Source organism: Brachyhypopomus gauderio, chromosome 10 (assembly GCF_052324685.1).
Source record: "Brachyhypopomus gauderio isolate BG-103 chromosome 10, BGAUD_0.2, whole genome shotgun sequence".
Classification (NCBI taxonomy): Eukaryota; Metazoa; Chordata; class Actinopteri; order Gymnotiformes; family Hypopomidae; genus Brachyhypopomus; species Brachyhypopomus gauderio.
Window position 1 is genome coordinate 21,563,882 of NC_135220.1, and position 25,588 is coordinate 21,589,469.

At 43.0% G+C, this 25,588-nt stretch overlaps 1 protein-coding gene across 2 annotated transcripts in view; it reads right to left on the reverse strand.

Annotated features, from left to right (window-relative positions):
• The window catches only part of opcml (opioid binding protein/cell adhesion molecule-like), a 122,101-nt gene that overhangs the window by 4,181 nt on the left and 92,332 nt on the right, over positions 1 to 25,588 (reverse strand). For both annotated transcript variants that reach the window (XM_077020453.1, XM_077020452.1), the window contains 4 exons: positions 19,575 to 19,700; positions 2,156 to 2,290; positions 1,929 to 2,049; positions 430 to 581 (listed from right to left, as the gene is read on the reverse strand). In XM_077020453.1, coding sequence (XP_076876568.1) covers positions 430 to 581; positions 1,929 to 2,049; positions 2,156 to 2,290; positions 19,575 to 19,700 — 534 coding nt within the window. The remainder of the gene's footprint in view (positions 1 to 429; positions 582 to 1,928; positions 2,050 to 2,155; positions 2,291 to 19,574; positions 19,701 to 25,588) is intronic.

Sequence of the window (25,588 nt, forward strand, 5' to 3'; positions counted from 1 at the left end):
GGCCGGGGCGCCGCACGCAGGGGTGGAAAACATCACCACATGTAAGAAATACACAGTGCACAAACATGAGCCTCCTGCAAACTTACACGCCACGGAGTTTCCAGAGTCTTTGCTACTAAGATATGACAAATGTAAGCAAATATTCCCTAGATTATCTAACTCACGAATTATAAAATGAAAAAAAAAAACATATTCATATGACAAATTACACACGATTAGGATTGAGGACATTTAGTAGTCGTACATGTTCACACATCCACATTCATGAAAATCATTATCACTCGTTATCATTCCTGTGAATGCTTCATTAGTTTAGGCAGCCCACAGTCACTTGGTATGCACAATAATATGACTGACATTAGTAAAAAAAAAAAAACGATCTCACTTTATATAATATTGCTCAAATGAGATTATAAAAGGTTTTCTCACCATAAAGGATTATGCTTGCATTTGTGATTCCCAGCGTATTCATGGCCACGCAGGTATAGTTCCCATAATCCGCTTCAGACACATTAAAAAATATGAGCATGGACTGTTTACCTTTGTTTTCAATTCTCACTCCATTAAGGCCATTGAAGAGGCTGCAAAGAACAAAGTCTAGTTAGCGATAGCACTGTCAACTCCAACGTCCTGTAAATATGCACAGAACTGCTAGTCTAGCCAGGCTAGGTCCCGGTCAGGATTATACACGCTAGGTACTTCCTCCTTAAGATATCAGTCATTTGACTATTATTTATTAAGCCGCATTTCCGTGTGTCACCTTTCACAATTTTAACTACATTCTAACTTTGTACATTTTGTCATATTGTTCTTTGGTAAACGCAACAAAATGCAGACCTCTGACCAAATACAGACCAAATCTGCATTGCACCCTGATAACCTTTCAATCCACATGCAGGATTGCTATGTAGAAAGAAAAATGTAAATCCTGGCGTTTCACCAGACCCCCTTCTGTGTCCCTCCTCCTGATGTTACGCACATACTCCTGATGTTACGCACATACTCCTGATGCTACGCACATACTCCTGATGTTACGCACATACTCCTGATGTTACGCACATACTCCTGATGCTACGCACATACTCCTGATGCTACGCACATACTCCTGATGTTTCGCACATACTCCTGATGTTACGTACGTGCACCTGATGGTACGTACATCATCATGATGCTATGTACGTCCTCAGATACTACGTACGTCCTCCTGATGCTACATACATCCTCCTGCCGATATGTAGCCTACGTCCTCCAGATGCTACGTAAGTCCTCCCGATGTTACGTACATCCTCCCGATGTTACGTACGTCCTCCTGATGCTACGTACGTCCTCCTGATATTACGTACGTCCTCCCGATGTTACGTATGTCCTCCCGATGTTACGTACGTCCTCCCGATATTACGTACATCCTCCCGATGCTATGTACATCCTCCCAATATTACGTACATCCTCCCGATGCTACGTACATCCTCCCAATATTACGTACATCCTCCTGGTGCTATGTATGTCCTCCTGATGCTACGTGTTTAAATTGTAGTAGCTGCTTTCCTCCTGCCATTTTTAAATTTCTGAATTTACAGGATAACATTAAGTTTGGCATTGGGGTGGAGTGCGCAGTGTTGCATCATGTACCATATTGTATCGGGAAGACTTTTGGTTGTGGAGTGTGCCTTGGGAGAGACGAATGCATTTACACTACATCTGGATAGTATGCATCTCAGGACCCCTTCAGCAGTAGTTTCCGTGGTTATATTTAAATCTGTTTTAAATGACGCTTGGGTGTATTACACCTGTGATTTTATGATGATAATCCCTATACGGATATAATCCTTGTACCTGAATTGCATAAACTGGTCTAGTATCCAGTGCTGTTGAGTCAGTGCCTTGAAAATTTTCAAAATGTTAGGAAATACATAGAATAGAACACATACCGCCGGTCCTCTTTATACCACTGAAAGTCAGCAAGAGGAACTGCAGATGCCTCACATTGCAGTACCCCTCTCTGACCAACAGGGGTTCCTGTGCTGCGAGCTCTTGAAATAACCGGCGGATCTGTGGGATGAATGTACTAGACTAATGATGATCATAAATGATTGGGTTAGTATTAGTTAAGCTATAGGCACTTGTCTAACACCAAAGTAATTAATGTCCAACTTACAGTTTACGGTGACTTGTACCGTCCTCACATCAGGTGGTGAAATGTCATTTGAAGAGATACACTCATATGAGCCCGATTGTTCTTTGGTGATTGCTGTCATCTCAACATATTCCCCTTCACTGACAAATCTGTGACCTACAACCAAACATATGTTCATGTGAAGGGACAACATTCCAGATCTGAAACTCAGTGTGTTTACATGTACTTAATAATCCGAACACAACTGGATTTCTCCAGTAGGCTAATCTGATTATTCAAGTAGTCATGTAACCAGCATATGATTTCTTAGATCAGAGTATGGCCTTGAAATCAGATTAAGAAATTCGATAAAACAAGCTGGATTTTAGCCCAGTAATCTGATTTCTCAGTGCTCATGTTCTCTGATTTTTAGATTTTTCAGTCTACAAATACTCACAGACATAACTGGGGCTGTCTCAGAAGCAGCTAGCAGAATTAAATACAGCACCTGCAAAATGGCTATCAAATAGTTTTGGGGAGACTCAACACACTCAAGGAAAAGAAGAATTTGAATTGTGCACTAATTAGTAACAATTATAACCCATTAAAAGGAAGATCTATATTTGCCATTGAAATTGGTCCATGTTTACAAAAAAAAAAAAAAAACACAGCAGGATGTATCTTACAGCAGGTAAGTTTATGTGACATCATTCATTATTGGCTGGTTACAAAACAGAAATCCGATTATTGCTTGACTCATGTGAGCCTGGTATTTTCCCATGATCTGAATAAGTGCATGTAAACCTGTTGATCGGATTACTGACAAAATCTGATTTTCTGCAGTTATCGGATTATTAAGTGTATGTAAACACACACAATGATTAAACACATTTTCAGACGTAATGCCGATGTCTTAAAGAAGCCGCAAATATGAACAGCAGAACTCTTGAGAAGTGATGCAACACGAGAGTTTTATGTTTGTCATGCTATATCATTAGTGCTATCCCACAGGAATTAATTACGGGACCGTTTTCATTCTCTTTGTAAAATACATTTCTCTTCCCCTTGTTAAAAAATTCATGTAGCACACAGTTTGTTCACACTGTCAGAGCAGCTTCATCCATGGGCTGTGAACACCAGCCACAGCACCACACGCTCATCTAAATACCACCACAGTAATTTAGCATTTGCCATACTCCACTGACCGAGGGTCACGTTTCTGGACAAACGTACGAATCTGTCGCTGAGCTAAATCACTCTAATAGGGTTACGGAGCAAATGTCGATTCCAAAACAGTGTACCCATGTGTAAACAATCTGCAGACGTGTTTAGGACACGCTTTAGGGCCTGTTACTTTGGGTCTGCCGAAGAAATGCAACATGTGCAGAGTATGTTGTGACCTACAGTTAGCCATTGCAGCTTGTTTCTGTGATGGGGACAATCTCGATCTTTAAAATACAGTTATATGATAATGGTTATAAAGGAGTGCAGTATGTGTTGCGTTTACATTCCAATGTATCCCTAATATCTAATAGCTTATTTAATACTGAATGGTTCATACTAGTATTCACATAGGATTTCCACTCACAATACCCAATCAGAACTGGAACATCATGAATTCTAAATAGCATTCAAATGCATTGTGGAAGATTCCGCTATTTCTCTGAGGCGCTGAGACAGCTTCACCTTCACTAACAGATATCTTCTTCCCAGACAGACCAAATGTCACAACACATAGCCACAGTTCTACATTAAATTCTCATTAATTCACCAATAAGAACTGGCAAGAAGCTCGACTGCCTCTCTGCTGCTCCCCAACATCGTCCCGTTCACTGTAAAGGTTGAGCAGTGCATATAGGTTGTTATTCTAGTCTCTTAATACCACTGCCCTGGGGAGAGAGATGATACAGCAGGGTAATTATGCTTATCTAACCAAATTACTCATTTCTGTAATTTTGGGCCGGTGTGAAACAGAGAAGCAGGGAATATGATTGCACGATTAACCGAAGACTTAATGAACCCCAATTTTATTATGATCATGCAGCATATGTGTAAGAATTACACAGATTTTCCTCCACCATTTACCTTTATGGACAGGACCAACACAATTCAGCAGAAAGAATCATATTAGGAGTAAGCACTTCCTTTCGGTGTCTTGCTAAATCTGCAGTTTTCCTTTACAATTAAAGCGTTTCTGTTCTAGCAGGCTACTCTAAATGACTCAGCACACTGACTGTGCAGTTGTATATTTTGAATGGGTCCCGTTGCCTTCAGACGGGCCGTGGTGTTTCCCTACACAACGAGGCACCGTAACCTTTACATCTCATTTGGTTGCACTCTTAGGCACTGCAACGTTTCCTTCTCATGCAGGATAAACAGTACAAAGTTTTCTATTTGGCCACAACATGTGCTAACTGATGCTTTTCAGAGATATCTGGCTTTCTTCTGTTCTCTCTCTTCACGGTGACATCGCTGTGAAATAGTGTCACCAACGCGCTTCCTCTGTGATGCTGCGATCGCATTCAAAGGTAATTAAAGCCCTAATGGCATCAGACCCTCTTTTATGCATAATCTTCTTATTTCACAAGGACCACCCCCATGTTTCATAGGGGAGGTGAAAGAGCACTTTCATTTTTCTTCACATTGTTTTCAGTGTGCTACTTGCCAATCGTCACCTCATCTATTTTTTAAGTTTTTTTAACATCCTGAGATTTACCAGAGCTTGGATCTTCTAGTAAATTCTTTAGTCCTTCTGGTGACAGTTCTGTCAGTTCATATAGACAGATAGTCTTCTTCATATTCCCATGATTTTTCATTCTTTTTCTTACTGTTTAAGTGTTTGATTGGTTTTCCCCAGCGCAGATCATCAATGGTTTCACAGATTCCTTGCGATTGTTAAGACTTCTTCACTTCTTCTTAACAATATTACGATACTTTATTTCAGGTGTTTGAGCTTCATCTCTGATTGATCATGTCTTTAATCTAGTCTGATGAAAGCTCATTTAGTGACATTGACAATCCTCTGGTCCTCATGGTGACAACAGCAACATGCTCTAGGCACAAATGCTACATCTGGAATGAACTCTAGGTACAATAGCTACTTCTGGAATCTACGCTATATCTTTTGCACTGTTGTGTTTGAACTAATGATGTTACCTGTTACCTGTTACCTCCAGTAACTTCAGCACTGGATTATATGTTCCAGTTCACGACTTTTAGAGAGAAGCATAAAATATATGTATATATATTCTTTCTGTCCATGTTCAGAACTATTCGTTGACAACTTCTTTGTGGAAACCATGCCTGCATACGCAGTGCCGACACTCCTGTTGATCAGCTGCACAAAGCCAAAAGCACACTTCTCGCTGAGTGCCTCAGGATCATGACAGTAAACATTTAAGTAAAGATTTCCATTTGATGGCTTGACAACCACTATTGTGCTTTTGTGACCACTGCTAAACATGAAAGACTTAGTTGCCAGGACAACCTTAGAAAAACTGCAACAATTGCCTTTGTGCTCTAGTCAGTCATATAGTTCATCTTATAGTCTGGCTTATAGTCTGGCTTATAGTCTGGTTTACAGTCAGGCTTATAGCAGGGTTGCCAACTCTCACGCAATGAGCGTGAGATACACGCATTTGTCTTCACACGCTCACACGCCATACATCCGATTTCTCACGCTGAAAAAAATCTAGTTTATTTATCCCTGATCTACATCTATGATGCAATGATACCCCCCCCCCCCAAAAAAAAGATCAAATCTCACTCCAAGTGATCTTGAAAACTTGGCAACCCTGTTATAGTCAGGTTTATAATGAGGGTTATAGGCAGGCTTTGACTGTTTATGACTCAATTCAGAGTGAAAGATGAGGAAAAATAAACTATACACAATCCTGGAAATAACTCATAATGTGACATCAACCAGTTGAGAACATTAGGATAGCATGTTTAGCCATTTAGCATATGTCACTTGTACATTAGCTAGCCTTTTATACACATTCATTAAAAAGGAATAATCATTTTGATTTCAATGACAATGGTGATGGTCTTGTTAGTTAGCTTTAGCCCATAGTCATGTTTTATAATGTTTATTATGGGGGACACAGAAGGAAAACATAAGGCACACAGCAATTACACCTAACAGCAGCTAATGGTGTCACTGGCATCATGAAGCAGTTCGCAAGGGCATCGGTATGAATTATCAGAACGTAAAGGACACCGGGAAAGAATGACACCAATAATTAGCAGGCTAAAATGGAGCAAGACAGATGGATTGAGAGACCAGTACAATGTAGGTAAGGAATGCCTGCTATAACTATGCTTATGTGATTATAATCAGCACAGAATCACACCGTGTTCAACTCTTTTTACACTTAATACTCGTCTGACTACATGTGCAGAAGGGGAAGCAGCTTTTACTAGCCATCCTCATTTACATAAAAGACTGCCAACATTTCCAAATAGCAAAAACCGTAATTTGTCCATGTTCGTTTCCTGACCTGCCCACTGCTGGAGGTCCATTTTGAAGCAACAATAAATATGAGCAGAAAACATGTGGAATATAACAAACACCCACCTCCATTTTCCCAAAGCCGATGTCGCCCTTGGGTGAACACGTTTCCAAATATAATCAACCAAATCTGAAGATTTTGGTGAGCAGGTCTAGAGGAGATGAGTGGTGGTGAGCATCAAGTGCTTTCTTTACCCATGATTTACTCTGCTGTGTAGCCGAGCAGTGATTTGCATCTTGAAGGTGCACAGCTGTGCTTTTTCACTCTGTGATGCATTCTTAAACACTCAGGAAACTTTGGAATGGCCAAAAACAGCCAGAAAAAAGGGCCTTTCAGACTCTAACGGAACGTCATGAGCGAACAGAATGGGATCAAAGCATTTCCCTCCTCTACACGTGCCGCTGGAATAAGTTAAAGTGGGTCAACACTTCTATGCATTGAAATGGGTCATTCAGCCTTGCGCTGATGCGATGTGAAGCTGGGCCACGCACCGAGAAGCTCACACTCTCACCCAGGACTTTCTCCTTCCTATTAGATCCAGTGGCACCAGCCCGCATTACAGGCTGGACCCCCCACTGGGCTTTAGGGGATCCCTCTAACTAATAAACACACTCCGAGATGATATTACACATGAGATTGCGCTGTGCTAATGAGATGATAATCAGGCACTGACCATTATTAATGTTTGTGAACACATATAATTGCGATTTGCAATCATCTGTGCATAGACTACCCGCCTAATAGGTATTCAGATGATGATGGCTTCAGACAGTGGAGCGTTTACTGAAACAATCTGGCATGGCCAGTGTTTCTAATGATGACCGTGGGCATGTTACAGTGGACTCCTAGAAGTGGACTTTGCCAGCGAACACTATGTTTGCCAGTGTAGTTATAACAAGGTACCAGGGTCTGATGGACCTTTAGATCTAAACCTCTGGAAGAATGGTTGCAGTAAACTTTTGTAAGTGTGAACTATATGTGCCACCACACCACCATTCTTTCAATAAGAACTGATGATGGGGCTCCGGAAAGAGCTAGTGGGCCTGGACTAATATTGTCCTGGGATCTGATCTGGGATCTGACTTTTTTCCCCCAAGGAAGTGATATTCTTTCCCCCATTTTAAAAATCGTTTTTTGTTGCATGCTGGTCCCGAAAAGTCCCAAGCTGTTCTGTATACGTTTGCTCAGGATCTGAACGAGACTTCATAGACACTAGAAGGTCTGACATTTGAACAAGCCCAGAAGAAAGGCAGAATGACGGAGAGATTCGTCAGAGGTTACAAAGGTCTTCTGTGTAATATAGTCAGCATCTCTGTGGTATCTAGGGCTCAGTATTTAATCTGAATAAATATATGAATGTAATAAATGGATATATAATGGGTAAATATAAGAATGAAATCAAAGAACCAAACCATATATTTCCCATCAAGTCCACTTCAAGAGGGAATTATTGAACCTTGTTCAGTGAGAATTATGGTTCATGTCTTGCTGTCATTTCTCTGTGGGCCTGAATCACACAGTCCTGCTTCAGTAAGCAGCAGGTCACCATGGTTACACAGTTCAGTGAGACTGATCAAGTCCCTCTCTTTCTCTCTCTCTCTCTCTCTCTCTCTCTCTCTCTCTCTCTCTCTCTCTCTCTCTCTCTCACTCACTACTTCATCTGGTCTCTCTTCATCATCTGAAGTTGCCTAATCATACTTAAGTAAATAATGTCACACGTCATCCATGAATCTCTTCATTAGGTAAAGTCATAGTGGAGACACATTCTAATATAAACAGATATTTTTTTAACTGCCTTTCAATTATGACTCAGACAAGAGGAGGAAGAACTAATTATGTCTTATTGGGTGTCTGGAACAGATATTAGTGCACAATACTGCATGTTTAGTGTAGGTCTACAATAGATTTAGAGATTTAGGTTCAGTTGGTAAAGGATGTTGGAAACATCAGGGGGGGAGGAGAGGAGAGGTGAGAGGGGAGGATAAGGGAGGAGAGGAGGGGGAGGAGAGAAGAGAGGAGGTGAGGGGGTGAGAGGGAAGGAGAAGAGAGGAGAGGGGAGGAGAGGAGAGGGGGAGTGAGAGTGGAGGGGGAGTGAGAGGGGAGGGGAGTAAGAGGAGAGGGGAGGGGAGGTGAGGAGGAGTGAGAATGGAGGAGAGGGGAGGAGATGTGAGAGGGGAGGATAAGGGAGGAGAAGAAAGGGGAGAAGAGAGGCGGTGAGAGGGGAGGAGAAAGGAGGAGAGGGGAGGTGAGGGGCGTTGAGAGGGGAGGAGAAAGGAGGAGAGGTGAGGGGAGGAGAGGAGAGGAGGTGGTGAGGGGGAGTGGGAGGGGAGGATAAGGGAGGAGAGGACAGGAGAGGTGAGGGGGAGAAAGAAAGCTAACTATTGAAAATAAAAATGTATATAAACAACCACACACACATGCTCGCATGCACACACGCAACTACACACGCACACACACACAGACTATATTGGGGGTTGTCCATCTCTTTCAAGCCATTCATTTTTCAGTGTGAATGGTAGCCAATGCAGAAAGACACATATTTGAAGATTCTTTTAAGTGTACACAGTCCAATAGACTGCACACTTATATCAAATGTTTCATCACAGTTTCATCAAATGAATGGTTTGGGTATCTTACAGTCAACAAACTTTAAAAAGTTGTTTTTAACCACATGCCACAGAAATAACCAACAAAAAAATCCATGCTTTGGAATACCATCACATATTCTATTGGACAGAAATAATGTGTCCTATGAGTATAAATATAATGAGTTATCCAAGACATCTCTCTCTCTTTCTTGCTGTTTCACTCACTCTTTCTATCTCTTTCACTCTCTCTTCACTGAAAAGGTTGAGCAGTAGATGTATACTGATGTCTCCCCTAACCAGAGTTGGGATGTAGTGACTAACATCAGAACACATCAAAATAAACTAACATCAGAATACAGGAAAATATATAAAGTAGTGCTGTCAATTCCAGGTGCCGCGATTAAAAGTCCTCACCAGGATTTTGCTCAGACTTCCTGGATTGTGTTGATTCCACTAATTTTACCTGGATTGCTAATTAGAAAATCTAGCAAGCTTGAGCAAAATCCTGGTGAGGACTTTTAATCACGGCACCTGGAATTGACAGCACTAATATAAAGACATAAATACGTATAAAAACATAATAGTGCAGATTATGGATTATTAACATAAAGGAAGAGCAACACTTCAAGATCAGTATTCAGCCATAGAGAGAGAGAGAGAGGGAGAGATGATAGTGAAAGACAGGGAGAGAGAGTGAGACGGTGGAAGAGTGACAGGCATTTGGATTAAATGCCTAGATAGATAACAGAGAGAGAGAGAGAGAGAGAGAGAGAGAGAAAGGGAGGGGTGAGAGACGCTGAAGTAGACGCCTCCGTCACAGTGCCAGTGATAAATAAAGGCTTCACAGAGCCCAGACTCTAAATTATTCTATCATGGTTCCCTTTTGCTCACCATTCATTCTTCATACTAAAATAATAAACAGTATTAAAACTCTTTAGACATCAAACGCAGGCGGGAGAACCTTGAGTCGTCGTAGACTTGAGGGAACCTTCATAATGAGGCATTACATTAGCGATGTGCTTTACCCTCGCGGTTTCACACCTAATGGCCTAAAGCCATTCTGTTCTGTCTGGTCACAAGAGGCAGGAAAACAAGACGCGTGTGAAATCAGATGTCTATAGAGTTATTATAAAACAGTCATGTCAGGAAAAACTATTTCACAACCAACTATGCTACATCAAAAGAGACAACTGGATGCCCGGAGAGCATCCGGCATAAACCCATGATTTTCACGGCATGACAAAGGTAAGTTTGGCGTTCCTTTGTACACCTTTTGACTTATTCATCAGTTCTCACAACCCAGCATGACATCCAGCCGGTTGCGCTAACATGGCACCTCCACCCACTGCTGCTGGAGAATGCCTGCACCCCCACAGCCTTGTGTGGCCCCGCTCTGACACTCCACCACCTCAAGAAGAGCTTGTTAATTAACTGCAGAGTTTAGCCAGGTGTGTTGGGATTGGGGAGAACCCCGCTGGGCCGTGGAACCCCGCTGGGCCGTGTAGGGTTACCCTAGGGACGGGGGCTAACACACGTGGCCTGGTGCTTCAGGTTTTGGGAAGATACACGTACTCTTTCCTAGTACGTTTCCACATCATTATTAATATCAATATTCCTCAGATTGCAGACAGTCTTATGACTTACCCATATGGTAAGTGATTCTTCAAAACTGAAAAAATACAGACATCTATATGACAGTGGTCCATTTCCAGTGGGGCAGCAATGACCCAGACTTGGTCCAGACTGAGTAAGAATGTGGAGGATTAGTTAGCCTGTCCTGACACCGCACCATTGATCCCCCCAGTTAGTGTGACAGATTGCTGAGAGGCAGCCTGCTCAAGCCTGACACAGGTCACTGCGCTACACTGATAGGGTCACCAGGGCCTCTCATGAGAGATTAGAACCTGACAACTCTGAACCATTAGTCTGTGCCACGCTAAAACAGCCAAATACTCCTCATGACAAACGGCTCACGACTGTTTGAACGAAAGCCATCATTGTGCTCCGACACAGAAAAGCCTGTCCCACATTAACATGGAAGACACTGGTAATACAGTGGCTAATTCCCAAACCTAATTCTGTTAGAAAAGCACTTGGCATCCTTTATTTCTGCAGAACGAAAATTGCTCAATGGAACACTGTGTGGTGAATAACAGCATCTCCTTCCCATCAAGAAGTGAAGTCCTGAAAACAGCCAGCAAATTTGGGAGAGAGAGAGAGAGTAAGAAGAGAGATGAGAAGGAAAAAGAGAGAGAGACAGAAAGAAGTAATCCAAATGATTTCTCTTTAAACCAATTTGCTATTCTAGTTTTACCGAGTGGGCAGAAAATGTATAGCTAAAGGGCTTAAGGGAAAATCTCTGCACATTCAAAGCCTTCAGGTGTAGATCTGCTAATTAGCCTTAAGGAGGAGAGTAAATGAGAGAGGAGTCTAGCCTAAGCAGGAGAGAGAGAGAGAGAGAGAGAGAGAGAGAGAGAGAGAGAGAGAGAGAGAGAAACAATGGTCCTGTTTCTTCAAGTTGCATTTAAGAGTGCCTCTCAATTTTGTTGGTTTTATACTTGCATTTGAAAGGTTTATTTTGGTATATAAAAATAAACAAGATAATAATAGCAATAATAATAATAATAAATACTAACAATAATGAAAACTTTCAGAGCCAAGCGCCAAGAAACTCCTCCCCCTCTCCTGGCTGAGCTGTTGACAGAATGAGATCACTTTAATTTGATGTATGGTGATAAAATACTGCATCCTCAGCACAGTAGAAAAAAATGGTTTACAGGAATGAAAACATTGGAAATGATTTTTATGATGCCCTAATTACCGAAAAGTTACTGCAAAATGATCCTGGAGCTATTGTGCCAAGGTCACAGAGCACGTCCAGACGGCCGGCCCAGTGCGGCCGATCAGCTGCCCCCCCCCCCCACATGTGTCCAGCATTATGGTCTTAAAGCCTGCTGAGCTCCTACCCCCAGCCAGCCGGGCAGCGTCAGACAGTGGACGATTTAGCAGACAGCCAAACAAACGAGGGCGGGAAAGAGGGAGGACAGGGAGAGACAGAGGGAGAGACAGAGGGAGAGAGATATCGAGAGACAGCAAGAGGAGCGGAAAGCGAAGAGTGCGAGGGGTGTGTGTGCACGTGGGCCTGTGAGTGTGTGTGTGTGTGTGTGTGCGTGCGTGCCAGGGAGGTGATAAATGGTGTCTGAGGCCAGAATGACTTCAACCTCTCAGCGTCTGGTCTCACCCAGAACAGTCGCTGTTCGTTCACGCTGCCCAGTAATTTATTCCGAGCTCCTTAGCCCTTTAATGATGGGGTTCAGCAACAGCACATTGATCAGTCTGCTTGTTCCCCCCCAAGGTCCCCCCCCCCCCCCCCACACACACACACACCCTTAAACGTCATCGTTTAATTCCAGATCAACCAACCCGTTCCTCACATGCTCTTGCTTAGATCTATGACCTTATGGAGGGGAAGGGGAGAAAGAACCAATCAATAATCAGCATCGCTGCCTGGGCGTCTAATTAAGGCAGAGTGGCTTAAAGGGCAGTGAACAGGACTCCCTCTCGGGCCATGAGCAGGAGCTTGGTCCTGTGCTGCCCAGGTCCACTACCTCGGTACCGCAGCCGGGTACTGATGCAGTGAGGGATGGTCTGTTTGCAGGAGGTGGTGTGGGCCGTCTTACTCCAGAAACACAAAGCCAATGTTCACTCCTCATCATGTGCAGAACCCAAAAGAACAGACCTTTAATTTCCTCTATTCCCTCGGCAGGCTAGAATGGGAGGGAATAACAGTCTGTTTAATGAACAGGACATTTGACGACTTTACCAAACACTGCTCAAACCGCCTTTTCTGTGCTGCTGTGTCAGAGACACTGGCTTGTAAATAGAAGAATCGTGATCCCTGTGCATACCAGCACGTACACTCCACTAAATAAGTAACCACTTTATTTTGGGAGAAAACTGTTCTAATTAGAGTTGATATTGGAACAAGTTACGGTCTGTCCTCACAACCTTATGAACAGACATGTGTGAATACTTTCCCAGTGTTCACAGTTATCACAGTGAAACCAGTTGTTATTAACAGAACTTTCCGGAATGTAGAAAATCTATTGAACAGAGTAGTGAAGGATAAAGTCCTTGAGCAGAGCCCTAGGTGGTACCATGGAAGGGCCTTCTTTTATGGTGGAAGACAGGATGGTTCTGTTCTGATCCAGGGGAGGTAACAGGTTTGAACCTTGCTTCAGATGGCCTGCACTGAACACACACAGAGCAAACGTCTCAGCAAAGGCAGCGGCCAAAAAGCTGCACAGGTTCTGATTCTGTCCACCTGCTGTGCAGAGAGTGAGAGAGTGAGAGAGCGAGGGGGTGAGTCAGACTCGAGGGGGGATACATTGCAGGCACGGCTATGAACTCCAGTATAGGAGGATGAGCAGAGTGAGGTCCTGCTGCAGAACTGGTCCTCAGCCTCCTCTGAGAGTATCTGCATTATTAACGAAGCCAGCGATAAACACAGATGTTTCCGCGTCTGTGCCTCGGACCGGCACCATGCCATGTGTCGTCGTGCTGTTCTCTCCGATCACCTTCCCCTGATGGAGCAGCAAACCGAGCCGCTGTCAGGGCTTTCACCACGCCCCTCCTCAAACCCACATCAATTATTCATTGTCGGCAGTTTTGAGATTCCCCCTACTGTGCTCTCAGAAAATTTTATTTATATATTTATTTACTTCAAGAATGGAACTGGAGGAGGACAGGGAGGTAATCATCTAACTGTACCTAATTCCGAGTTGAGGACTGCTTACAGCAAAGTGCAATTACTGTAAGAAGCTGCATGAGAAGAAAACTGCGAGGCTCTCCAAATTTACTTCAGTTTCATGTAAATACAGGGTACACAGACCTTGGAGGAGCTAGTGGCTGAATCATAAAGACACGGTCATATCCACTATGTACTTGCTGCTTTGATACAGCCTACTGACAAACAACATTTGGAAACAAATGGCATAAGATAACATAATGGCACCAACACTGCACATGTGTTAATTCACCTGCTCATTTGTGTACTACAAATAAACATGTTTGCTGATGCCCTTTTGAAATGCAGTAAACATTTAACAGTACAGATGTAGTAGATGAAATGTACAGATGTAGCAGATGTAGAGTATAGATGTAATAGATGTAGCGCGTAGATGTAGTGCGGATGTAGAATCAGAGGGCTGCCAAGAGGATTTAAATCCATTTCACAAAGGGCCGCGCAGAGATGAATTAGCCACGTTTAAAGATTAGTCAGAGCTGGACTCTGAGGAATAGCTCTTGATGACACATTATTAAGTTGTAATGAAGAGTCTCTTGAATCGCCGTGTCACACGGCTCCGGGCTGAGCCCCCCTCCTCCAGCGTCACAGGGGGCTACCGCAGAGAGGAGCCTGTAGAGAGCTAATCACGTCAGGCAAAATGAGACTTCCGCCGCACCGCCACGACATCTACCTCGTCACCCCGCCCGAGAGGCTCCGCCGCAAAACACGCCGTCGTTAACAACACCCGTCGTCTGGCGGAGTTAGCAGCCTCCGCCGGGTGATTTACGACGCCTGAGAACAAAAGGAGCGTGGGGTGGCTCGGCGTGCGGACCTGTCGGCCTCTCGCCAGAGACGGAGCGGGCCCTGACACTGCGGACGGGAACACTGGAGGGCCGTGTAAGCTAATCTCCCCCCCCCCCCCTGACCCCCACTTCCGCTCCCACCATCACTCTCTCATTTCTCTCGCCCACACTGTGCAGCTATCAGGAGGCCAAACAGAGACGACAATATAACCTTACGCAACCCCGCTGGCTGTCCTACCGGCTCTGTACTTGACACAGTTACTGACATAGTTACTGAGGTATGGCTATACCTCAGTACTGAGGTATATGGCTATATATATACATGTGTGTGTGTGTGTTTATATTTATGTATATATAAAAACTTCAATCCTGATGACCATGTCTTTGAACATGACTTTGATCTATCTACACTATATTGTCAAAAGTATTCGCTCAAATCCAAATTTTCCAAATTATCTAAATTATCGGAATCAGGTGTTCCGTTCACTCTCATGGCCACAGGTGTATAAAATTAAGCACCTAGGCATGCAGACTGAATGCTGTGTGAAGAGGTCGGCAACTTTCTGCAGAATCAATCACTACAGACATCCAAACTTCATGTGGCCTTCAGATTAGCTCAATAACAGACAGCTTTATGGAATGGGTTTCCATGGTCGAGCAACTGCATCCAAGCCATAGATCACCAAGTGCAATGCAAAGCGTCGGATGCAGTGGTGTAAAGCACGCCGCCACTGGACTCTAGAGCAGTGGAGGCGCGTTCTCTGGAGTTACGAATCGTGCTTCTCCATCTGGCAATCTGATGGATGAATCTGGGTTTGGCGGTTGCCAGGAGAACAGTACTTGTCTGACTGCATTGTACCAAGTGTAAAGTTTGGTGGAGGGGGATTATGGTGTGGGTTGTTGTTCAGGAGCTGGGCTTGGCCCCTTAGTTCCAGTGAAAGGAACTCTGAATGCTTCAGTATACCACCACATTTTGGACAATTCCATGCTCCCAATTTTGTGGGAACAGTTTGAAGCTGGCCCCTTCCTTTCCCAACATGACTGTGCACAAACAAGGTCCATAAAGACATGGGCGGCAGAGTCTGGCGTGGATGAACTTGACTGGCCTTCACAGAGTCCTGACCTCAACCCAATAGAACACCTTTGGGATGAATTAGAGCTGAGACTGAGAGCCAGGCCTTCTCGTCCAACATCAGTATGTGACCTCACAATTGTGCTTCTGGAAGAATGGTCAAAAATCCCCATAATCACACTCCTAAACCTTGTGGACAGCCTTACCAGAAGATTTGAAGTTGTTCTAGCTGCAAAGGGTGGACCAATGTCATATTGAACCCTACAGATTAGGAATGGGATGTCACTTAAGCTCATACGTGAGTCAAGGAAGATGTACTTTTGGCAATATAGTGTATCTATCTGTCTGTCTGAATTCCCTTTATGGGAATATATTAAATACAGGACATCATCTTAGGGATACCAAAAAAAACCATCCAACCACCTTCCACACAAAACAATGAGATACTGACAACAAGATGAAAATGAGATGAAAAGATGAAAATGAGATGAAAAGATGAAAATGAGATGAAAACAAGATGTATGAGAACTGACAATGAGATGAAAATGAGATGAAAACAAGAAGCAAATTAGATGAAAATGAGATGAAAACAAGATGAAAATGAGATGTATGAGAGCTGAAAATGAGATGTATGAGAAAAAAAAGTAAAGTCAGATGCGTGGCAGCAGTATTAGTCAAACCCCAGTGAAAGGAAGCATTTAGGAACATTAGATCTCTTAATGAGCACTGATGTGGTTTTATGTGAACCTGAAGCTATAAAACCACAGATCTCATCACGAAAACAAACACAGGAACCTCCAGCTTCCAGCACTGCAATATCATAAAAGCCACATTCAAAGAGGGCTTAATTCACTGCGCTTTGAAACTGATATATCTTAATCCTATTAAAACTTCTGTAGTCTCCCAGGCTGTTAAGGTACAGTGCACTAAATCGAGAGCCTCTTATGAACTTCTTAACCAAAGCATCATAGAAGCATTAATGGTTAGTCCATCAGTAGAATTCTATTCACTATTTTTTCACCAACTGAAAGTTGAAAGTTGAAAGTTAAATTACCTTAAAGCAACTACAGGAATTTAAACACTTCTAGTCCACTTCCATTCAAAGCTGCACCCCGGCCTGATGAATCCTTGTGGCATGGTATTCATTGGACCTCTTGCTGAACACACTGAATGCATCTCTACTGAATAAAACTTGAGACCTTTAGTGATCATAAAAGATAATGCAATTCAGTGGCAGGTTTTATTTCACTTGTGAACAGAGAGCGCTGAATGAAGTAAATGAGAGAAATGATGTTACAGCAGGAGAGCTTTTACAGATGAACTTCCAGCCTAGGTGAGGTTCTCACTGTCACCAGTGCTTCCACAAACAAGAGCTGAGGAGGTGCATTGTGGGGTAGCTGTCTGGAAAACTGGGACAAGGCTGTTTCCAGTATGGGTGTACATTCAGAATTACAGTATTAAGAGTTCTCCTACAGCACGGAGCATTCTGGGTGGGAGATTGTGTGTGGGTTTATGCCAGCCTACACATCTAAAGCCACCCGAGCCGAATGCTCCCGCTCATGGAAGACATGTCTGTGAGAAAGAGGAGCACCAGGGAACCCACCCCAGTCTTTCTACGGCGCCAAACGTACAGTGTCAACTACAGGGGACATCCAGCCTGGTACCATGTGCTCGGGAAGAAGGAACGGCAGGAAAACAGCGACAGCTGCACACTTGAAAACAACACTTTTATGAGGCAAATTTCAGCGACCATGGATCTGTCTAATTCAATTACTGTTATGGTATTCAGTATTGGTGAATGAACAGACAAGGACAATAATACATATTGTATATTCATACACAAACACATACACACACACTCACGCACATACTAATACATCAACATATGTGCATGTGAGCACACACACGCGCACACACACTCAAACACACACACACACACACACACACACGCACACACACACACACACACACACACACACACACACACACACACACAGAGTTCATCATCTTCCAGAAAGTGGTTGCAGGTACCATTGTTCTCACTGACAGCTCCACCTGAGCAAATGGCATTGCAATGCTTTCTGGGAGAATAACAGTCTGGGTTCAAACAGGAAAGCTGTTACCAGCCCACCGTGTCAGACCAAACTACCATTCAGCTGTCAATCAAAACCTTCCAAACCCAAACGAGCAGGCTTGAACACCTCACAAAAGCAACCTTCAATCTACAGCCTTCTGAATGATGCACAAGAGAAACATAAATACACTCATCAGAAAACTGAAAACAGCTTTCAAACAACTTTTTTTTTTTTTTTTCCAGTGAAACCCTGTCTGACCAGAATCCTGTTTGGTATCTGCAGATTATTTTTGCCTTCAAATTGCTGAGTGATACATTGTAAATTTAAACTGACTGTAGTCCTCAACCCAGCAGTGCAGACTGACCCATTTTAAACATCGCAGAGTAATTCTCCATGCTCCAGATGATTCCAGGGTTAGACAAATATCCGTGTAAATATTTCATCAAAACAGTGCAGGCTTGGCTTTTTTTTTCCTTTTAAGATTTCCCAGGTCTCAAGTTGCCAGTTGTCTAGACTTATCATATGTAGGAAATCTTTGCCATTGTGTCTGCTGCTAACCCGCCACCACGAGCTGGCCTTGGTTGGGTTTGTGTTCTGATGGACCCACCAGCACCATTTTGTGCCACTGTCACAGTGAACGACCAACAACTGCTTCTTAGTTCAGAAATCCACACTACAAAACCACCTCAATTTGTCTTCAAGATTTTCCTGATTCAAAGAGACAAATATTATGAAAAATCATAAAAATGTTTAAGAACGGAGGTTGGGCTAGAGGTACCTGATAAATGTCACTCCTGAAAAAAAAAACATTCCTATACCGACTGAGAAAGTCGTCACAAAGACACAAAAACATCCCTCACATCTTATTTCTTTCATTAGGACTCTGGGAGAAATGTCAGCCCAGATAACAGGCCAACTCAGTGCAGCTGCTGGCATTAAAAGACGGCGGCCAGCACACACGTATATTGGTGGGGAACGCTCCGTACAGACGGCTCCACTCACCATTGCACGGCCAGCCCTGCTTTTAGCAATAACTGCTAAATGAAAAGTGATGCACATTGCCGGGAAGTTTAATAAAGCACACAGATATGAATATGATATGGGATGATAATAGTGGCTTTACTAGAAAGCAGAGGTAGAAAGCTGCTCTATCGCAGTCTCTCAGCACTCTTCTACAGAAATTCTGTAGGTTCACACTCACTACAAATGTTATTGGACATTGTCTTAATGTATAAACAAAACCCACATCAGCAAGAGCCGGCAGAAGAGTAATGCTGTCAGGTCCTAGTTTTGAATTATTATTGTCAGTTATCTGACAAATAAATGAAACAAACTACACTTTGCAAATGAGGAAAACTGAGGTAAAAAACATTTGCAACACCTCATACTAATCCAGCACATACCAGGCTTCTAGGAGAGCATTCTCCTCATGTCTCAGAGAGCCGGGTCAGGCTTTAGTAACCATGGGAAATACACGAGGCCTCAGCATCAATAATTCATCAAGAAGCCCATGTTCACCATCAGTCATTAGTAATGTCAGCTCGCCGGGTTTGCTGTGATTGTTGACATTTAAAACAATTAGATCAAACACAGAAGGCATCACAGCAAGAATGGGTGGTGGCTCACCCCTGGCTGAGCGGTATTTCCACACAACGCTGGGCTCGGGTCGTCCCACGGCCAGACACATCAGACTGGTGTTGCTCCCCTCGTTCACCGCCACGTCTGAGGAGATGTTCACGATCCGCGCAGGCACTGCAACACACAACAGCAAGAACTGTTCAGGAACCGTAGATATATCACACAGACATATGCGCTTGACACTTCATTAGAGCAAAGAGATATAGGTATAATGACGATGGTATCTTCACCTCTCTGAATTAAGAGGCTGCGTTCTCACTGCTGTACTTTGCACTTCAAACAGATGTTATTCCGTTATAATGCCATCTAAACTGTTATATCTCACTGGAACATTTCATTCGATGTGTAGGATCTTACATAGCAGCACTTGATTATGGTCCTACTGGGGGCCATGGGAGAAGAAAAGTCTGAGTTCATGTGTGCAATATGTGCAGTGAAACAGACCTGCGGGATGCTCGTCATCCAAGCGTGCATACTCAACATGTGCGTACTCAACATGTGCGTACTCAACATGTGCGTACTCGACATGTGCATACTCAACATGTGCGTACTCAACATGTGCATACTCGACATGTGCATACTCGACATGTGCATACTCAACATGTGCATACTCGACATGTGCATACTCGACATGTGCATACTTGACATGTGCGTACTCGACATGTGCGTACTCGACATGTGCGTACTTAACATGTGCGTACTCAACATGTGCGTACTCAACATGTGCGTACTCGACATGTGCATACTCGACATGTGCATACTCGACATGTGCATACTCAACATGTGCATACTCGACATGTGCATACTCGACATGTGCATACTCGACATGTGCATACTCGACATGTGCATACTCGACATGTGCGTACTTGACATGTGTGTACTCCACATGAGCATACTCAACATGTGCGTACTCCACATGTGCGTACTCCACATGTGCGTACTCCACATGTGCGAACTCCACATGTGCGAACTCAACATGTGCGTACTCAACATGTGCGTACTCATCATGTGCGTACTCAACATGTGCGTACTCAACATGTGCATACTCAACATGTGCGTACTCAACATGTGCATACTCAACGTGTGCGTACTCAACATGTGCGTACTCAACATGCGCTGAAATGATGAAACACAGGAAACACTGGCTCTCCACCAGCTACTGTAATCTGCAGCCATTCCAGAGAGTTTTAGCAAAAGCCCCCATACCTAGACTTCCCACAATTAGCTGGCTAGCATTTCTACAGTGGTGCCTGCATTGACTTTTGATATTTATATTTTTTATACAGCACTTGCTGTGACAGTTTTATCATGGAACATTGTCAGAATCATTTCAATTCTACAGCTTGATTTGAGGGTTTCAATATTTAATGTGATAATATTCAATAAATAGCCAACTAATTTTTAAAGGAGTCTGCGCCAAGAAACGCTACCCACTGTTTGAGGCCTGATTCCACCACCAAAGGGCTAACACTGCCAGGATTGGCTAAACATAGCCTCAGCAGGCCCCGAGTCCATGAGAGAAGTGCCTCAATGAGTCAACCCTATATTTTGCTGCTTGACTGACATGATTTGATAGCTGTGTGAGGCATCCCTCCAATCCCACTCCCATTTTGTTTACATAACTTTGACTGCGAGTGGAGTGACAGCGGGTCTGTCTTCCATCTCCTCCTTTTCTGTCTGAGCCAACCGAGCTGCGAGGAACCTGCAGTGATATCGTATAGCTGGCTTGGCGTCAAGCTGTCCTGAAATGGTAACACTGGGATGTATGAAGGAAAGCGAAAAATTAACTATGGCTAATGTGGAGGTACTAATGCCAGTACATGTTGGAGTGAGCGTACACACGTGTACCTGTACAGTGGAGGTGTGTATACTTCAACGTTAAAGACGATGTTAAACATGATGATTTGCACAATAAATATGGTAAGGATTAAGATTAAACACAGGCCAGCACCAGTACGGCTAAGGATTAGTACACTGTTCTGCAAAATTTCTGTTTTAGCAATAAAATGATCCTCCACTTTCTCACCCTAGACAAATCATGCACCATTACAGGACAGTTCTGCTCAATCAAATCTAAATGGTAGAGGAAATGTCTGATGGGACCAATTAAGCCCTCATTTTTCAAACTGTCCTGCTCATTCTAAAATAGCAATGAAATAGTTACAAAATGTTTCACTTGTGTGTCAGTGTGGGTGGTGGATGTAACAGTGCCACCTCTGCTGTAGCATATGAGAGAGTCTCTCAAAGTAGTGAGAAAGAGCCGGTGTGATGAAGATCATACAGTGATGTACAGAGACTCCATGTTCAATGTTCTCTCTTTAGCTCCATTATTCCACAACCACTAAGTTCCTCAGGATCAACACTGTCACTCCACCTCCAGCTTCTTAAGACACATGCGTCAGGGAGCCTGAGAGACCCACTGTCACAATTACGTGTGGCACACGTGCAGGAAACACGACACGCGGCTCCTGAGTCATGCGAACAATGAATATCGAGAATTGCAAAAAGACATTTAACATTTAACCTTTAACCTTTAGCCACCCCCCCAAAAAAAAACCGCTTGAGCTGAACAGACATGGCATGTCAAAAGTTAAACCTCTTTTTAAAGTTAAACCTCTTTTAACCTCCTTTTCTTAGCTGAAATACTATTTTAGAAAGTGGAGCATTTCATTAGGTGACAAATATCTCTTAGTACGCCATGTCGTCAGCTCTCTCTTGTGGAGTAAATACACAGAGAAACCGAATTCAGTCTTATGGTGGAGCTGCCAGCAATTTCATACATACGTTTCAACTGATTAACATCTGATTAACATCAGATCAGTGTGTGTGTGTGTGTGTGTGTGTGTGTGTGTGTGTGTGTGTGTCTCTACAGCCAGTCTGCTGCTCACAAGTTGTGTTAGCCATGTTTGCAAGTTTGCATTTAATATTTTTGGATAGCCAACCAGCCTCAACCCAGCAGTGACACTGACATGTGTAAAAACTCCAGCAACACTGCTGTGTCTGATAGTCATCCCACGGCTACACCCACCACCGTACCTGCTATGTCACTGTCACAGCTGGATCTGCAATGGTCTGCTACATGCAGGCGCGAGGAAACGCGGTTGGACTGAGGTGAAGTCCCGTGAACAGTTCTTCAAACTAACATGAAATGATCACTGTTCATCTGACTAGAAACAGACACACACGGGGGTGGACAGAGCTGACAGTGAAGTCCTATGTTTCATGCCCATTACAAATTAAAAACATGTGTTATTATTTGCTGAAGCAGACATGCTTTCCTGCCATGGTTAGACTTGTTTTGAATCATTTGTTATAATGAGCAATGTAGTAACAAATATGAATATTGCCCTGCAGTGATGTGAGCGCCGATGTTATGGATAAAGATATCTCTGGTCATTACTGCCACGGTCTTATTTGTTTATTTATCTGTGATGTGTGCCAAAAAGTTTGAGTCTTTTTTCTCTTTGAGCAGCAGTTGTTAGTGTACTGGGTATAGTGTTAAAAACTGTATGAAGTCTATCACCTCCACTGTGTACTTTTAACTTCAGTTCCTTTTATTTAAAAAATATTATTTACTGTGTTAAATAACACATTTTCTTAAATAATCATTAGATTAGCAGTTTGTATACCTGACTTTTCTTACATTAGTAAAACATTAGTTTACCAACTAGATTATCTTTAACTGAACAGTTGTCAAACATTAGTGTCTTATTGACGAGTAGGACTTTTCTTAATTGTTCAGGGACAGGTGTCTATTGTGCATGACAAAAATTATTAGAACAATAGTTAATTATGTTTTATTATGTTTAATATATTTTGTTTATTATGTTTAACAATAGTTCATTATGCTTTATTATGTATAATATATTTTAGTTTCTGCATGCAATAAACGTTCACCACCCTTTTTTTCGTCATTAGGACAAACAAGCAGAAAAGTGTAGTTAGGAATCCAGAAACGCTCCCACAGAGACACCCACATAATACCCTGTCAGCAGAGGCCTGTGGTCAGAAACTGAGCAGTGATTAATGAGGCAGAGTGGAGGGAGACTGACAAATGATCCTTGGCATTAGTACATCTCTAAAATAGAAAAAGGGAGCTAGTGAGTGGAGGTGCAGGGGTTTACAACATGTGCATGCACTGAAATGACCGTTGATTACACACGGTCATACCCTGACACACACTCATACCCTCACACACAGTCATACCCTCACACACACTCACACTCTCACACACACTCTTACCCTGACACAGAGTCATACCCTGACAGTCATACCCTGACACACACACAGTCATACCCTGACACACACGGTCATACCCTCACACACAATCATACCCTCACACACAGTCATACCCTCACACACACTCATACTCTCACACACACTCTTACCCTGACACAGAGTCATACCCTGACAGTCATACCCTGACACACACACAGTCATACCCTGACACACACGGTCATACCCTCACACACAATCATACCCTCACACACGGTCATACCCTGACACACACACAGTCATACCCTGACACACACGGTCATACCCTCACACACGGTCATACCCTCACACAGTCATACCCTCACACAGTCATACCCTCACACACAGCAATACCCTTGCACACAAACCCTACATTTCATGCATCATGTAACATCGTACAGTGCTCAAATGAGCTTTGGAATGGGTAACAATTGTTGCCCTAGTGACACTCACTGTGATATGAAAGTTGTCACTAGCCATAGCGGTTCTACAATCTCTATAAAAACCATCCTCATTGTCAAACTTTTTTCAAGGATTTATCAAAAATGGTGTTAAAAACTAAAATCTAGCAGTGCTAAAATATAATGTGAATGAAAACCAGTTGTGGTTCAGAGGGGTGACAGGAGGAGGTGCGACTGAACAACTGGGCCACAACCAGACAAATCATAATAGAACTCAACACTAGAGTGCAGAATGGTCTCAGGAAGCACCAACTGTCAGGCTGGGTCTTGAATGAGCGACATGTTGGGTGTTGAGGATGTCAGCAAAGAAAAAGAAAAGCCTTGTCCAGCCGGGAATAGGAGAATTACTGAACAGACCCACTGTGGGGAAAAGTTGCCTGGTCAAATGAATCCAAGTTCCTTTTGTATCATGCTGATGGAAGGCTCAGTATCTGATCCTTTCATCAGCACCAGATCAGAGATCTTGGAGCCATCCAGTCTGGCGCTAGTGGCAGTGTGATAGTGGGGAGAATGTTTTCATGGAATACGTTATGGCCCTTGATACCCACTGAATAATGTCTGAACATTGTGTTTGAACATAATTGCTGACCAAGTTCATTCCTTCCTGTCTGCTGATTATTTACAATTGGATAGACGCTTTCAGAATGTTAATATTAAGTCTGGGCATCCGTACAAATTGCAGGAACTGCTCAGTGCAATCATATCAATTCTGCATGGTGAAACCTTTCAGCCTACCTTTTCTACATAAAAAAATAGGAAGTCACGAGACCAGTGAAGTAAATGGTGTGGTAAGCAAATATTGACCATGATTTATTTGAGATTCATCAAAGCAACTGTCCTGGACATTGACAGCATTTGGCATTCTACAACTTCATCAGGCACCTTTGATGCTGGTCCTTCAGACCTGAAGACTCCCACATACACAGAAAAGTTCTGAGGTTGCATCTAAAACTGTGTGTGTTAGAAAATTAATTCATATATAGGCTAACATCATTTCCAAATTATGTGTGTGTTTGAAACAAGCACACTATGCACTCTGTGTTATACAGTTGTGATCAAATTTATTCAACCCCCACTGAAATAAAGTGTTTTGGCCAGTTTGACATTGATTTTGATCATTTCAGTCATCTTATTTACAATTATATCAAAGAGGCACTTGTAAATTAGACAAACATAACATAATATTTATGATGGAATAACCACAAATGTCTTTACTGTGCTCACATCATTATCAGTTTTATTCAACCCCCTAGTGACATTATTTTTTAGTACTTAGTACAACATCCT